General features: G+C 30.5%; 2 protein-coding genes across 11 annotated transcripts in view; one reads left to right on the top strand and one right to left on the bottom strand.

Annotated features, from left to right (window-relative positions):
* The window catches only part of LOC135959872 (antitrypsin-like), a 64280-nt gene that overhangs the window by 12897 nt on the left and 34134 nt on the right, over positions 1–17249 (top strand). For 4 of the 9 annotated variants that reach the window (XM_065510983.1, XM_065510982.1, XM_065510978.1 and 1 more), the window contains exons 1-3: positions 13395–13515; positions 14479–15425; positions 15487–15628. In XM_065510983.1, coding sequence (XP_065367055.1) covers positions 13503–13515; positions 14479–15425; positions 15487–15628 — 1102 coding nt within the window. In that variant the 5' untranslated portion in view covers positions 13395–13502. Of the gene's footprint in view, positions 1–13393; positions 13516–14478; positions 15426–15486; positions 15629–17249 lie in introns of those variants that run through there. The other 5 variants (XM_065510977.1, XM_065510981.1, XM_065510976.1 and 2 more) reach the window with 3 other exon arrangements.
* Positions 380–7315, bottom strand: Spn42Dc (Serpin 42Dc). 2 transcript variants are annotated; one of them, XM_065513164.1, is made up of 4 exons: positions 7225–7315; positions 830–1755; positions 622–763; positions 380–553 (listed from the first exon to the last, which is right to left on the bottom strand). In XM_065513164.1, exons 2-4 carry the CDS (start codon positions 1709–1711, stop codon positions 429–431), a joined length of 1149 nt encoding a protein of 382 aa, XP_065369236.1. In that variant the 5' UTR covers positions 1712–1755; positions 7225–7315; the 3' UTR covers positions 380–428. The 2 variants fall into 2 exon arrangements, with proteins under 2 accessions (XP_065369236.1, XP_065369235.1); XM_065513163.1 differs by lacking the exon at positions 7225–7315 and adding an exon at positions 6588–6918.

Here is a 17249-nt window from a genome sequence, read left to right as displayed (position 1 = left end):
AATGACAGATAAGTTATTAAAAACAAAAGCCGCATTCAATAGAAACGCCATATATTATAAATCCCGTATTTTTAGGTCATACACCCAATATGTTTTAAATTAAAATTTATTTTATATTTTTCTTTTTTTCTTTATATCAAAACTTTCCGGTTTTGGGGGAGGGGGGCGTGTTAATTTCCTTTTCGGAGCTAAGTCCCCAATAAATATTGAATATGAATATTAAAGTGTTTAAACCAATGTAATTTCTGTAATTCTTATCAGGTTATTTAAAATTATATAGTATTCTAACTTGTTATTAATACATTTGGATATATAGCCTTCTCTATTAGTCTTTACTCGGATCTTACGCTATAATTACTGCCTTCAAATAAAACATAAATTACAGAATATTTATACATATATTTCATCAAATGCATCATTGGTCAATATTAAAACTTTACAACGTGGCCGGCAAAATAAACAGCAGTTTTGCTGCGTATGGCGAAAACAAATGGATGATCGGCACGGAAAGTTTGCTGGTCCAAATTTAAGCTCATGGGTACAATTTTCATATCTAAACAAGAAAAAAAAACATAAATCAAACACATATTTTCAAATTAATAAATATAGTTAAGGACTTACAAGTGGCAGCAGCAGCCTCAGAGCCAGCTTCATTAACATCCAAAAATGCTTTATGTTTAACCTCCGATATTCTCTGAGGCACTGGGCTATCAAACAAACTACTGAAATTGGCACTTTGAGAAAATATTGAGGACAAGCCCAACTAAATAATAAAATGAAATTATGTTTTAAAACAAATTAATTATAAATAGAGCCGTTATTCTCCTACCTTGTTTAAGGGTTCCTTTAGATTAATATCAAATTCTAAACGAAATTTGGGCAAAAATACATCTACACTCTTTACAAACATCTTTGAGGTGATATCATTCAAGTCCACACCCCTTAGTTTGCTTTCCAACTTTTCCAAGCCCTCAATCTCATTGGGTAGTATAATTAACATAGAAATATCGGAATTTTCATAGGGCATTTCCAAGGCTGTTGCTTGCAATTCGGGTAATTCAACATAACCAAAACGATCATCTGTATACATGGTATCCACTTCCATATTTTGTTTTGAGTTTAGGTGGAAAGTTGCTTTACTGGTTGTGGCTTCACTAAAGGGATGTAACCATTTGGCCTTAAAATAGATGGCATTTACCAAAACAGCACTAGTATCACCATCTACAGCATCCGCTTGCAAGAGATCTTTTATTTTATTTTCTGTCTGTTGGGCCACCCAATTATTGATTTTTTCCACAACCTTTTGGCTTTGACTAAAGTCTACATTTTCCGCCTGTGAGTCAAAAAAGTCTTGGGCGATCTTATTAAATTGTGTCTTTACCTTAAGGTGATCATTCACATACAAACGATTGGCCATTTTTAATTGTGGTGCTTTTTCGTTGGCTTTAGTTTGTTTAAATGCTGTTTTTAAAAATTCACCATATTTTTCAGCAACATGTGTTTTATTGCCTTGACCCAGTTTTAAGACCTTACGCATTTCTTCGGCTGTCTCACCTTCGGCACCGTTATAGGCTAAGGCCAGGCAAGTCTGTATGGAGGCTGGTGAATAGACTATGTTTTCTGAAGATTTCTTATCCACAATAACGGAAAATAAATCGGCAGCGAATAGATTGCGACTTGCCGATTCTGAGGGAGCAATTGTACCGGCCATTATGAAGTTGTAGTTGAGGGAAATTAGTAGTCCTAAAAATAATGCTGAAATGAGAAAGAGAGCTTGTTAATTTGTTTAATTATCTATTAAAGATCCATATATATATATATATCTATTTAGTGGATTTTAGCATATGACCATACCATTATTTCTAATTATAGCTTTCACGACTGTGATAAGTTTCAAATTGTGTTGGTTTAAATACACAGAGAAAACAGATTCGTGATAGCAACCGAATTTGTTGCCAATCGAATGATTCGGTTGCACACATAGAATTTTTCAGTTCTAACAACAGAAAGTCAGTTGATAAAAAAGAATTTCAGTTGAGGCAACCAAACTTTAGTTGCCCCTTCCAAAATATTGTAGCCACAACTGTAAAATTCGGTCACTAAGACAGAATCATTCGATTGGCAACAAATTCGGTTGCTATCACGAATCTGTTTTCTCTGTGTAGGTTTTCCAAAATCTTATTTTGGTATTGGGCTGAGTTATATGCAAAAAAAAATATGACAACATTTTTTACCCAAAATTTATTCACAAAAATTAACTTTTCGAAGCAAACCTCAAAACAGAGAACACACTTTCTGAGTTTTTGTCTATGCATTCCGGAAATATTAACAGATACGGGATTTTTTCAAATTTTAGCTGAGAATTTACCTAGCACTGTTATTTACATTAATAAAAATGTTATTATGTAGGCAACATGCTTTTTTATGAATTTCTATATTCTAGGTAAATTCTCAGCGAGTTGTTTAGTTTTCCCTAATTTATTTGACACGTAAAAAACATAAGGTAGACATGTTATATATAAATGGATAGTGAATTTTGTCTACTTTTCAAAAATGTATATAGCTTTTGACAATTAAAAAATTCATGGAATACTTTTTTGCAAAATATGACAAAAAATGCTTTTTATTGAATTTTGCATATATACAAATTTTTCAAATTGAAATAAAATTTTTATTTATGAATATTTTTTAATGAAATTTCACAGTTTTGTAGATTTTTCTATTAAAAATGCAAAAATAAAAACAAATTCTGAAATTTGTAATCAAGTATCCCGCAATTCCCAAAAAAATCTTGAAAAATCCCAAAAATGGAATTTTTTCGTTTTTTGGCTATAATATCCATAATAGGGGTGGGGTTATCGGAACCCTATACAAAAGAATTAAGAACTTATTGGGCCATCTAAAATAGGTTACTATATTTTGATATCGAGTATGCGATTTGAGAATTTTTTCCCTAAAGTTGATTTTTACATAAAAAATAGGCATTTTTTGAATGGACCTGATCCCGTCGGTATCAAAAATTATAAATGTGTTTTTCATTTAAAATATTTGGCGTAAAGTTAGCTTTCAAAAAGTACAAACTCATTATACATCCTCTTAGAAAATTTTTAGATAACTTAAAAAGAATAAAAGTACTTTTTTCCCAAAAAAAAATTGCGAAAAATCGCCTTTTTTAATTTTTTTATATTCAAATGCATGTAACTTTGGACTCAGTCACGATTTTTAAACACCTCTTTCTTTATTTGATATATAGATCTATTGTTAATTCTATAAAAGAAAAATGGATAAAATCGGAGAATATTTGGAACCGCGGTCACCAAAAAACTGGTGTAGGGTGGGTAAAAATGTTGAAAATTAAATTTTCAAATGCGAATATCTCCTAAGCTATAAGAGATAATTGATAGCTACGACGAGGTTTTCTGTAGTGCTCGACGAGGAGATTCTGTATGTGTATTGTTTTGAAATCGGAACACAAACGAAAAAATAGGATCATTTTAAAAATTGAACATACCCGAGGTGTCCTACTTTGGGAACCCCTGCTCCCGCTCCTGGTGGGGTCATGAAGTCCAAATTCAAAACTTATACTTGACTACACTTCCTCTTTGCGCGTGTTAAATTTAATTCAATCGGTAAGGGTTTAGAAGTTACAGATTTATTTCCCTCTTTTTTTATTCTCATACCACTGTGCATCGTTTAATCGACTCAGAAAGTGATTCTAAGTCGATCGGTATACCTTAAGGTGGGTGTTAGACTAATATTTTTGGGCGTTACACAAATCTGCACAAACGCATAATACCCTCCCCACTATGGTGGTGTAGGGTATATTCCATCATGTGGCCGCATATTCTGGCCACTATTACAGGCTGCTTTGATTTCAGCAGCTAATAATAGATATCACTTAGTGTCCAGGGAGGGGTTAAATATCCCCCAAAACCAAAAAGTTTTCATATAAAAAAGGAAAAAAAATGAAATGTAAAACAAATTTTAATTTTTCCCTCAAATGGTTGACCTGGATCCGTGCCTGCCTTAGTGCCATGGATATTTGACTTCGGCTTTGGGTTATCGTAATGGATCCATTTTTCATAACAAGTAATGATTCGATGCAAAAATGATTTTCTTTTATAGCGTTCAAGGTCTCTCGCCTTCAAATCGTATGATACCCAATTTCCCTGCTTTTGGATGAATCCTGCTGCTCGCAAACATTTTGAAATTGCTGCTTGAGTAGCTGCCAATGATTTTGCAAGCTCTTGCTGAGTTTGGCAACGATCTTCATGGAGTAATGCCTCTAATTCTTGGTCTTCAAACTTTTTTGGCTGGCCTGTGCAATCTTTGTCTTCCGTGTCAAAATTACCATTTCTGAACTGCACAAACCATCTGATGCACATTGAAACAGATAGATCACATTCACCTTAAGGTGATTTGGTAAAAAGATGATTTTATTTTATAGCTTTGACATGTCCCTCAAGTTCTCACGGATTTCGAGCATCATTTTGGACATGCAAAATCATCTTTCAAGGTCTCTCGTCTTCAATTCTTATAGTATTGCTGCTTAAGTAGCTTCCAATGATTTTGCAAACTCTTGTTGAGTCTGACAACAACCTTCATGCCTCTTATTCTTGGTCTTCAAACTTTTTTAGCTGGCCTGGGCGATCTTTGTCTTTCATATCAAAATCACCACTTCTGAACCGAACAAACCATATCTCGCATGTTGAAACCTATGCAACATATTCCCCATTAGCTTTGATGAGCAATCGGTGTACTTGAGGGGCACTTTTTTCAAATTAAAGAAATAAAGCAAAACTTCCCGCATATGACGCTTTGTTGGAACGAACTTCATCATTTTCAAAGCAAAGAAAAAAACTTTGATGCTTACACTATCTATAATGTTCAATAACTGAGAATGCAAAAGATATGCCTCTATTGTGAATCCCGCATTTTAAGTCATACACCCAATGTTTGTATATATGTTTGTGTATCGGTTGTAAGTAAATTTTCAAAATCTCGACATAAATTTCTCATCCTCATGTCGCAAAAAATTTTATAAAAAATCGAAATTTAGAATATGTAGTTGGTTGTTGTAGTTTTATGATCTATATCAGGAAATGTTACAGTAGGTATATTTGAAATATAAACAACTATTAAAGTTTTAAGTTTTAGCTTGACAGCTCAAAGAAGTGATTTCAGAAAAAAAACTATATTAAACATTTCAAAATTATTAACAAGGTGTGATTCATTATATTTATACTTGTTTTCAAATCAAAACTCCTTCAAATCAGTTTAATCATCATAACTGCTTCTTCTAGTTATCAAAAATGCGTACAGTTCATAGATAATTTGAACAAACATACATATCAATATAGTTTATCTGTACACTCAGGGAAAAAACTGCAATTTAAAAATAAGAACGCCTCATATTAATTCAATAATGTTTATTATAATAGATTTTAATAGAAAAATTATATTGAAATACGATAAATCAATAATTTTAAACTTTAAACTAACATTGTTCCATATTGGAATACAAATTTTCAACATTACTGGACTTTCGTTACCCCCTGGTTATACCTGATAAATTTTTATCATGATAAACTTCGAAATGGTTGTCTAAATAAAAAATTATTAGGTATAGTCTCCATTTATTAGTATTATTGCTTCGTTATGATAAAATTGTTAGTGCTTTTGCTTAGACAACTTTGTGTTGACAACAAATGTCATTTATTGTTATGATGAATATTTGTCAAGTATAGACAGAGGGTTAATGTTACACAGAAAAAATTATATTTCAATTCAAACATTTATTTACATAATTAAATCAAGTATTCATTTGCTCAAAAACAAAATTTCTTGATATTTTCTATTGAATTTTGAGTTTTGAATTTGATTATTTTGACAATTGAATATACAATGTTCGTTATTGGTTGAATTTCAAATTCAAAAATTATTGAATAGATAATTTTCGTAATTGAAACACAAAAAATAACAAAAATGTGTTTTCAATTACGAAAATTATCTATTCAATAATTTTTGTATTTGAAATTCAACCAATAACGAAAATTGTATATTCAATTGTCAAAATAATCAAATTGAAAACTAAAAATTCAATAGAAAATATCAAGAAATTTAGTTTTTGAGCAAATGAATACTTGATTTAATTATGAAATAATTGAAACCAGTTCAATATGTGACAAATAGGTATTTGAATTGAAACGGTTTAAGAAATAGTTTTTTCTGTGTACTTATTGATTCAATATGGTTTTTATTGATTTTAAGATGCTTTTTCTCTGGGTGTACATATGAAGTCGACAATATGGTTCATTGGCGATCAATCACAAAAAATAAGAGGACCTTGTTGTCACTAAAATAAACTATTTGTTGTCAAAATTTTGTTGACCAAAATAAACACGATACAAAACCGAGATTATTACATGTTTTGTTTACTAATTTCACTAACTTTTATTTAAATCAAGTTATTTTGATATTTTTCTATTATTTTTCCTATGAGTAAGTTTGACAGATAAAGATTTCATAATCTTTGTTTTGATTATTTAAGTTTTTCCAGTAAACAATTTTTTTTTATATAAAATCACCTGTAGTTATCAATGAAGTCATATTTGTTGCTGTTTTGAAAAAAAAATCTTTTTGCTTTAAGCTTTTTCTTAATAAATTTATAACTTTTTTCCGATATGTTAATACGTAATTATTTCTTTATTAAAACAAAGAAATATTGTTTATTTTATTATTTTGATTTATTTGACACTTTATCTCTCCTTCACTCTACTTGCACACCAACAATGTTGTTCTGCTGTTCACGAAATACCTCTAATTATATTTTATATAGAATTTTACTATTTAAATAATGACACGAACTTCATTGGAGAATGACTCAAATTGTTTAGGGGTTTTTTGAAATTATATTGAGCTTGAAATGTATGTACTTATGTAGTATATTAAATACAATTACTTGAGCTTTAATTATGCTTGTAAATTTATGCACAGATCATTAGGGTAATTCCAAATTATTGATTGAGGCTGCTGCAGAGAGACCTTTTAAGCCGACATTTAAAAGCACTTAATTTCAGTTTTTTTTCTTTCCCTAAAATCTCATAAATGATGTCAGTAGTTTTTGTTGATTTTTTTATGACTTATTACTCACAGTAAATTTTTTGTTTTAATATTTTATTTAATTAAAAAAATATGTTACGAACTTGTCCGTTTAACACGTACCTTTGCTTTTTGGTTGTTTTTAGATACTACAATCAAAAAGCATTTTCGCTTACGATATTTATCTTTCACTGCCACTTGAGTTTTAGAGAAATGTGAGAAAACACAATTATGGCGATGGCGACAGAAAAAGTAATAGTTTCATACAAAGATAAACAAGTCACCATATGCATTAAAATAATTAATCGAATTAAAACTAATTTCTGTTAAACAATTTCTGCTAGGTTTATATCTAGATATGATTTGTGTATAATTGATCTGTGGTTGTTGAATTTCCATATATCTGAGTTATTTGGCAGCTTCGAAAATATGATTTCAACAATTGGTTACCTTTAGTGAAACCGAAAAATTCGAACAGCGAAACATATTGCCCCATAGAGGGGACAATTTTGATGTTTAAAAAAAACTGGAATCAGTTTCATAGGATAGCTATAAAATTGAATTTAATATATAAGTATTAAAGTAAATCGTTTTATGTTGCGGCAATTCTGAAAGTAAAAGAAGGATCAAAAATAATAGTATACAAGTTTATATTGTAGTTAAAGTAGGTACCTCTACATTTCTTTTGAAACAGTTTTGTGTCAAACATTAATTAATATAGTGCTTGCTAATTTTATAGTTAACAAATTAAAAATTTATTTTTGATTAAGATATTTTGATTATAAGTATTGTCGTCGCCGTCGTCATTGTGTTTGCTGTAAAAACAAAAACATCAACCTCCTAAAAACACATTAACATTTTTGTTGGTATTTCTTATCTCTTTATTTTGACTCAATGGTGCTATTTCAAGAGAATATAAATACGAAACTCTCACACAGTAGATACTAAATAAATACTTGAGTAAATAAATGACCCAATAGGTATGAGTAAAAAGTTTCTGTGATGAATATTGGGAAATTACTAATAGTACCAAAAGTTTCAAATGTACCAACAAGAATTAATTAAATATTAAAATAAATAATGGAACATTAAATAGAAATTAGGTTTTTAGTTTGTTTAAAAATTATAAATGTCTGCCGGTTTAAATAAAAAGTAAAAGAAAATTTACTTACCAAGCAATTCTTTTTCAACCACAAAAATTGTTCTACCCCAAATTTGTATTCACCAAAAATTTTTACAACAAAAATTATTTTAAATTTTTATCATATTAAACTTTGGTGAATGGTTTACAAGACTCGGATCAACCAAATATAGCTTACTTGTTTACCCAAAATTTACATTTTCGAGAATATGAAAAAAGTCCTTTAAAAAGGACATTTAAGTATTAAAATATTCTACGAACATTTTTGTTGGAAAATTTCAGTGGGGGTCACCAAAGATAATTTGCAAAATTACTAGACACCTCGGGTCTCACATTTTCGCCAAAAATCCAAGAATGATCCGAATAAGCTGAAATTTAAATTATAAATATTCCTTGAGGAGATCTACAAAAAAAAAATGCATACATATGGGCATTTCCACGAGAATCGCTACCACGACTGAAAACACAAAAGCCCTTGAAGCTTTTTTCAAGATGATTTGAATAGAATAAAATAAAGACAAAAATAATAGTTTAAACTGATTATATTTAATTTTATATTATATATTGTTTTATTATAAGAGAAAAGTCTGTCACGTACGATATTAAATTTTATTTATTATAAAATCATCCAAAGATTGTTATACCCTACACCACCATAGTGGGGTGGGTATAATGCGTTTATGCAGATGTTTGTAACGCCCAAAAATATTAGTCTAACACCCACCTTAAAGTATACCGATCGACTTAGAATCACTTTCTGAGTTGATTAAACGATGTCCGTCTGTCCGTCTGGCTGGTCGGCTGGCTGTCCATATAAACCTTGTGCGCAGAGTACAGGTCGCAATTTTAAAGATATATCGATCAACGAAGCCTATTGAAACTGGCTGAAATAGGTCCATTATTTTACCTAGCCCCATACAAATGTCCTCCCGAAATTGGACTTTATAGGTCATAAATGTTTAATTTATACATGTATCTCCACAAATTCCGCTACAAATAAGTTTTATATATACAAAATTCATGTCACCAAATTTTGTTACGATCGGTCCATAATTAGTCATAGCTCCCATATAGACCCGCTTCCGAAAATCACTTCAAAATTCAACATAGTTAATTTTAATATAGACATAAATCACACGACCTAATTTCATGGTGATCGGTCCATAATTGGTCATAGCTCCCATATAAGGCCCACTTCCGAAAATCACTCAAAAATAGAAATTATTGAAATTTTAAAAGAAAAATGTTTTTGCTTTTTACTTAGTGTAGGGTATTATATGGTCGTGCGTGAACGGCCATACTTTCTTACTTGTTTTTATTTAACCCTAGGTCTCCACGTAGCAATTTTTATTGCTAAGCTCAAGCAATAACGTTGGCAGAGCAACAGCAGAGTGTTTGCTGATTGCTTTAGGTGGAGAAAACGTTCGTCACAAATACAAAATTTTCAAAGCGAGAAGTTCTATGAAAAACTGTGGTTTATTTTACGTTAAATGATTTTTTTCACTAATTTCTTTGTTTTTTTGTTTGTTTTGGTTCTTAAATAAATTAAATATGGATGAATTAATCGCATCGAATCATAGAAAGAAGAAATTTTACATTAATGACAACTGAACTGACAGCTTATTGCTCAGCAATAATTGCTCAGACAATCAGCAGAGCAATCATTGCGCAATGGATTGCTACATATGGCAATTTGCGGTCTACACTCGCAAATTTCATTGACGCAATCAAATTTGACAATTGCAGCAATAAATATTGCTACGTGGAGACCTAGGGTAAATATGACGGATTGTAAAGGCAAAATATTTCGTTTAGTGTAAGAAATTAAAAGAAAATACAACGCCTCTAACGATTCGAATATTTTCGCATATTTCAACACATAGTAGAAAAATAGAAGGTAGTTTCATTCTCTCTTTATTTTTTAAAATTCTACGTCTGACATGCTTAAGGATTTTGACGTTTTCGTTAAAATAGTAATACCATATTAATTAAAAAGTTTCCCATATATTTTTGAAGTTTGTGAAAAAATTAATATATAATTTTCATTAATTTGAAAAATATTAAAAAAAATATAAAAAATATTTACTATCAAATTGGGATCAAAGGTAAGATTTTCATTATTTTTAGATTTAACAAACATGAGTTGCATTTTCCCCAACTGCGAAAATACCAAATATTTTTGCAAAAATTCAAATGTAAATTTTTTTTAAAGTCCCTACATTACCTAACAAACGACAACAGTGGCTGGAAGTATGTAAAACTTGCGAAGAAGATTTGCCAAAAGAGCCAATGGTGTGCTTCGACCATTTCCTTAAAAGCAATATTTCAGTTAATACATTAACTTCCAACACAAAATACTTAATACATTTTTATTTAAATACTAAATTATAAATTACACATTTTTTGTAAAAAATTTCTCTAAAATAAAAATCATTTTTAGGAATGTGGCAACGCTTTTTATAATGCTAACAAAATAAGGAAACTTCAAAAAACCTTATTTGAAAAAAAAAATTTGATTGAAACTACCTTCTATATTTTTATCATGTTTCAACATGTACCTCAAAATTACTTTCGTTTTATGTCACGTACGATATACCCTTATTTTGCTCAATACTTTGGACAACAATATTTCGAAAGAACTTTTTATTATTTTAAAATATAGTACCCTCTGAATGGAACATAAAGACCAAATTATTTTTCAGATACTCTTATTTTTGCAAAATCTATTCCACTCTATAGGCGTACAAATGTCACGTACGATGATATGGAATTGCCCATATGTAAGTTGTCTCCTTTAGTTTAAGAGATACTAAGATTTTATTTAAGCGTCAAAGGATTGTCGATTTTCTTTTTAAAAAAATCAGCTATATTGGTGATATAATTCTAAATAAAATAAAAAAAACTTACTAACAGTTATGTCGTTCCTATAAAAAGTTATATGCATCCAAATTTGGAACTTGTAAATAGGGCCGCATTTTTTACATTCTTTCCCAAAAAAGTCTCTATATTTTATATTTGTAAAAACAAATTTTCTTCGGGACTATATAACATTTTAATATAAGAACTTAAAGCTAAAGTGTGTAGTAAAATTTGGCTCACTTAAGCGGACATAGTATCCCCCACACCTATCCAAACTTGGCCATTTTTAAAAACAAATTTTAGGTTTGAGTAAAAAATTCTTGAAAGGCAATGAACCGATTCACAAAAAAGCTCCATATTTGAATACTTACAAAGTTTTTTTTACTATCACACGGTAAATAACATCGCAGTAGGAAAATTTCTAAAAAAAGCTCAGTGGAACACATTTTACTGTTTTACGAATTTCGGTATTTCACAATAAAAAAAAACCAAAATTATAATGCCATTGGTTTAAGGATATTTCGATCTACGTTTGTAGCAAATCGTTAAAATTTTACATTAATTCAAAATTTATAATTTTCTTCATGGAAAATCACCAAATTATAATTTTTTAGTTTTTAAGGTAAATAAGGTCCCAAAAATTTATAAAATTATATAGTTTTACTAAATAGGTTCCTAAGGTCCTAAGGTTTTCAGCAATATCAAATATTTATATAGAAATCCTTTATTTACTGCTCAGAAGATCCACAAATATATTGCATGCAAATGTGTTACACAAAACTTTCTTTTAAGTGCACATTTTGCACTTAAAAGAAAGGAGGGCAAGGTTTGCGGAACTTCTGAAAGGACTATTTATATTTTAAATTTCAGCTCATTCGGATCATAAGCTGAACAAACGTAAATCAATTTGAAAACAAATCACCTCCAACCATGTGAAATTTCGTAACAATATCTCCAATAGTTCCCGAGATACCCAATTATTTTCGAAGCAAAAAAAAAACTTTGTTGTTTACACTATAATGTTCAATAATTAAGAGAGAATAAAAAATGACATTAAGTTGTTAAAAAACAAGTAAGAGAGAGAATCTTATATACCATTCACCAAATTATACTTTAAAATAATTTTTTTTAAATATTTTTATTTAAACAAAATTTAATTTTTTTAACTTTTTTTTCGAAATTGTTTTTTTATTTTTTTTTTTAAAAAATTTTTTTCCAAATTTTTTTTTTTAGATTTTAAAAATTTTTTTTTTTGGAAAAAAAATTTATGACAAAAAAAATTTTTTGATGAAAAAAATTCGGGTTAAAAAATATTTTTCCCGATTTTGACAGATTGTAGGTCCAACTTACTATAGCCTTATCTACACCGTTGTTATTTATGGACGGATTTTGCTGATTTTAAATAGCAAACTTCTCGAAAGCATGTCTCGAAAGTCTGATAGAATTATTGAAGATTTGGATCCCGAAGATATCTGGGGTCTTCAGAAAATTGATTTCAACAGACAGACGGACAGACGGACATGGCTTAATCGACTCCGCTATCTATAAGGATCCAGAATATATATACTTTATAGGGTCGGAAATGAAAAATGTAGAAATTACAAACGGAATGACAAACTTATATACATATACCCTTCTCACGAAGGTGAAAGGTAATAAATCCCTGATTTTTTTTCGGGATTTTAATTTAAATTACGTTATCACAAATTTAAATTAGATAAAGTGCAAAAAATGTTGTCAAATCCGAAGGAAATCGAAAGTCGATTATATAACCCCACTCTACATGAGCTCAAATTCCAAATTTGTTTTTCTCTGAAAAATTATATTATTCTTCGCCTATTTAAAAATTATCTTTTAATGTATGTCCGCAGTTATTATTAAAAAAAATGTATTGTATTTCAAATAATTGAAATTATTTAATGAAAAACTTTATTGCGTTTGGTGCGTGAACTTTTTTAACAACCTTCTTTTTTAACTGCTTCTTTGTATATATGTAGGGAAATATAATAGTCGGCATTGCCGAATTTAGAATTCTGTTTATAAATCAATTACGTTAGTTTAACCTTTAAACGAAAATTATTATGTTTGTTTTCTAACACCATCACATTCTTAAACATATCGTGCAATCTCTATCACTTTCAATTCAAAAACAAGCTCTTGAGCCCTATTGCTCTCTGCATGGGTTAATTGTTATCAGTAAATATAGAAATGCTTAATTTCTGTCTGACCACTGCTTCAACTTAATTCATCTCCGATTATTACAATCAGTTTCAATTAAACCGCGTAACGCGTCTTAAATTGTGGTCTGTGTGTGTTTTGATTAAAAAAAAGTGATAAATTTAAATTTCAAAAGATTTTATATCAGATTAAATAAATTTGATTAAATAAATATTAAAGAAAAATGTTATTGAAAGGTAAAAAAGAAAAATAAAGTTAAAATTGTTTTTAAGCAATAAAGCTATTAAAGGTCTTAGTAAACGTGGCATAAATATGGACACCAGACAAATTCAAAAGAAAAATCCCCCAAAAATTTCTTAATTAGGCAAAATTTATTTTTCTATGAATTTTTAAAAATCGCATGTCTTAAGTTGTTTTGAAATTTCTTTGATAATATTCATAGTTAAAATTGTTTTGATTATTTGTGTTACAATTGTTTTAAATTCTCTTTAAACTACAATATTTCTATTAAGAGAAGATAAGACAATAAATATTTTCAGAAATCTATTAAAAAGTGAATCTAGTTCTTAGTTATTTAATAAAAGATAAGGTTTATTTCATTTACTACAACTAGATTATCCCACGAATATTACTCAAATGATTTGGTACCAAATTGAAATCTAGCTGGACAAAATTTGAATCCAAAATTTATGTTTAAAACCTTCTTAAATAAAAATTATATTTTTGCTGCGAAATTCATTTAAGAAGATCGGAGGTTCTCAGAAGGTTTTGCTTCTTGGCCACACCTGACCCATTTCATTGAAAGACAAATTTGAAATGGGAAATAACAATTTAAAATTCGGATTCTTTGGAAATCTCTTTGAAATTCCTTTCATTTGATATCCACATTGGCTAAGTACATGACTTAGTCATCGAGATATAAACAATAAATGATTCAAAAATCGAGTTAGTCGAGATTTTTTGCTTATATCTCAGCCAGTTGTGATGCGATTTTCCCTAGTTGCAATAGCAAACGAACCAGAACCATATGTATGTTTGGGTCCATCGAAAAGTTGATTTTAACAGACAGACGGAATGGCGGACATCACTATATCAATATATATTTGTAGATCATAAATATACTTACTAAATCTATCTTCTATAAATGCATTAATTCCTGTATTTACCTAATTTAATTCTTTGTTATTCTCTCATTGCAGTCAAAATTTCACGAATACTTTGCATTTTTGCTATTCTCCTTCTTATCTCACCTTCTCCCACACTCTCTGTCCGACAGCCCAAAACCTCAAATAACATGGCCGACACGCACTTCAACAAAGGTTTGGAGACATTTGGAGTTCGCCTATTCTCGGAATTGGTGAAGACCAATCGTCAGAAAAATATTGTCTTTTCGCCCTTCTCCATACAAACATGCATTGCCATGGCACGTATGGGAGCCGAGGGTAAGACAGCTCTCGAAATGGATGAGGGCTTGGCATTAGCTGCCCAAAATCCCGAAGACATGGCAAATAATTATCACGCAATATTGGCCATATACGAAAATAGTCCCATTCTTAAAATAGCCAACAAGATTTATGTCATGCAAAACTATGAAGTGCAGGAGAAATTCAATGAATTGTTAACCAAGCAATTCTTTTCATCGGCTGAGTCTCTTAACTTTGCTAATAGCGATTCAGCTGCCAAGACCATAAACACTTGGGTTGAAGGTAAAACCAATAATTTGATTAAGGATCTCGTTTCTCCTCAAGTATTAAATGCCGACACCCGTTTGGTCTTGGTTAATGCTATACACTTTAAGGGTGAATGGGTGCATCAATTCCCCGAAAAGGATACCAGAGAAATGGATTTCTATTTGGATGAGACCAACACCGTTAAAGTGCAAATGATGCATATAAATAAACGTTTCCGTTATGGAGAGTTACCAGCATTAGATGCAACTGCCTTGGAAATGCCCTACAAAGATTCGGATCTTTCCATGCTGATCATTTTACCCAATTCGCGTACCGGTTTGGCGGATTTGGAGGAGAAATTAAAAAATGTTTCTCTGCCCGATTTAACCCAACATATGTATTCGACAAAGGTTATTGTGGATATGCCCAAATTCAAGGCTGAATTTGAAGTTGAATTGGCAGAGCCCTTGAAAAAGGTAAAATGATTTATTAATATTTATAGGGATTTTTAAATTAATTTCTATTTTCTAATTCAAGTTGGGCATGAGCCGCATGTTTTCAAGTGATGCTGAGTTTGGCAAAATGTTAAAATCCAACGAACCCTTGCAAGTTTCCAAGGTTATTCATAAGGCTTTCATTGAGGTCAATGAAAAGGGCACTGAAGCTGCTGCTGCTACCGGTAAGTTAAATTTTTTGAATTTATGTTTGGCTTTGGTATCTGTTTAATTCATTTTATGCTCTATGGTGTTATTGTCTTAAAATTTCCTGAAATACTTGTAGTTTTCATTTATGGTTGTAGAAACATTTAGTGGCTTTTTGGAAAACAAAACAGCAGCATTGAAAAGTTAAAATTTAAAGTTCTCACACAGAGTCTCTTGGAAAAAATTTAACTAAGATTGCAAAGCAATTATCCTGCAAATTGTTTTATTTTAGAGTGTTTAAATTGTTCCTGTAATTTGAAAGAGTTTTCCTAAGAATTTTGTAAAATTTTAAATTAAATATTAGAAAAATGTTCCTCTAAATCCGCCAATTTCAAATCAGTACCCATGCTAATCCATAACACAGGATAAATAATCAAATTTTGTTGCCGTATCTTAGCGGGTTTGTATTAGGTATGAATTGACATTTTTTTCCTCCGTGTAGATTTGGATCTACCTTCATTTTTCAATATTAGCTGACATGAGTAAATTCGTGTGCCCGTTTCGTAATATTTCTATAAATAAATTGATTTTAACATCATCTTCTCATCGCGAAAAAGTTTTCCCAATGACCAAAATGTGTTTTCTTGTTACATTTATGGAGAAAACACAGTCAAAAGGTTTAGAAAACCTATAACAGCTGTTCTAGGAGACTGACCCGAACTAATTATTTTACCTATCATTTAGGGTGACAACCAGTTACAAACTAGCTACGTAACTAGTTGGTGGTGTAGGGTATAACTACACCACCATAGTGGGCAGGGTATTATGCGTTTGTGCAGATGTTTGTAACGCCCAAAAATATTAGTCTAACACCCACCTTAAAGTATACCGATCGACTTATAATCACTTTCTGAGTCGATTAAACGATGTCCGTCCGTCTGGTCGGCTGGCTGGCTGTCCATGTAAACCTTGTGCGCAGAGTAATTTTGAAGATATTTCAAATTTGGTACGTATTATTTTTTCAACCCAAGGACCAAGCCTGTTGAAACTGGCTGAAATCGGTCCATTATTTCACCTAGCCCCCATACAAATGTCCGTCCGAAATTGGACTTTATCGGTCATAAATGTTTAATTTATAAATGTATCTCCACAAATTGCGCTCCAAATCAGTTTTATTTATACAAAATTCATGTCACCAAATTTTTTTACGATCGGTCCATAATTAGTCATAGCTCCCATATAGACCCGCTTCCGAAAATCACTTTAACGTGCATAAATCGCTTAAAAATGTTGGTATACTCACAAAATTTAACATAGTATAAACTTTCATATAGACACAAATCACACGACCTAATTTCATGGTGATCGGTCCATAATTGATCATAGCCCCCATATAAGGCCCACTTCCGAAAATCACTCAAAAATATAAATTATTGAAATTTTAAAAGAAAAATGTTTTTGCTCTTTTACTTAGTGTAGGCTTGGCCGATCATACTTTCTTACTTGTTTTTTTTTTCTATACCACTGTGCGTTGTGAAAAATTTCATAACCTGAAAATTTGCTTTAAAAATCTTGGCAGTAATATGACCATAAAAGTATATTATCTGCACAGTCATTTAGACAAGTTTCCTGAAAATATTGGACCCTAGACCGAAGAAC

Source organism: Calliphora vicina, chromosome 5 (genome assembly GCF_958450345.1).
Source record: "Calliphora vicina chromosome 5, idCalVici1.1, whole genome shotgun sequence".
Lineage (NCBI taxonomy): Eukaryota > Metazoa > Arthropoda > Insecta > Diptera > Calliphoridae > Calliphora > Calliphora vicina.
Note: the sequence above shows the minus strand (reverse complement) of the source record. Positions and strands in the feature narration are given on the sequence as shown.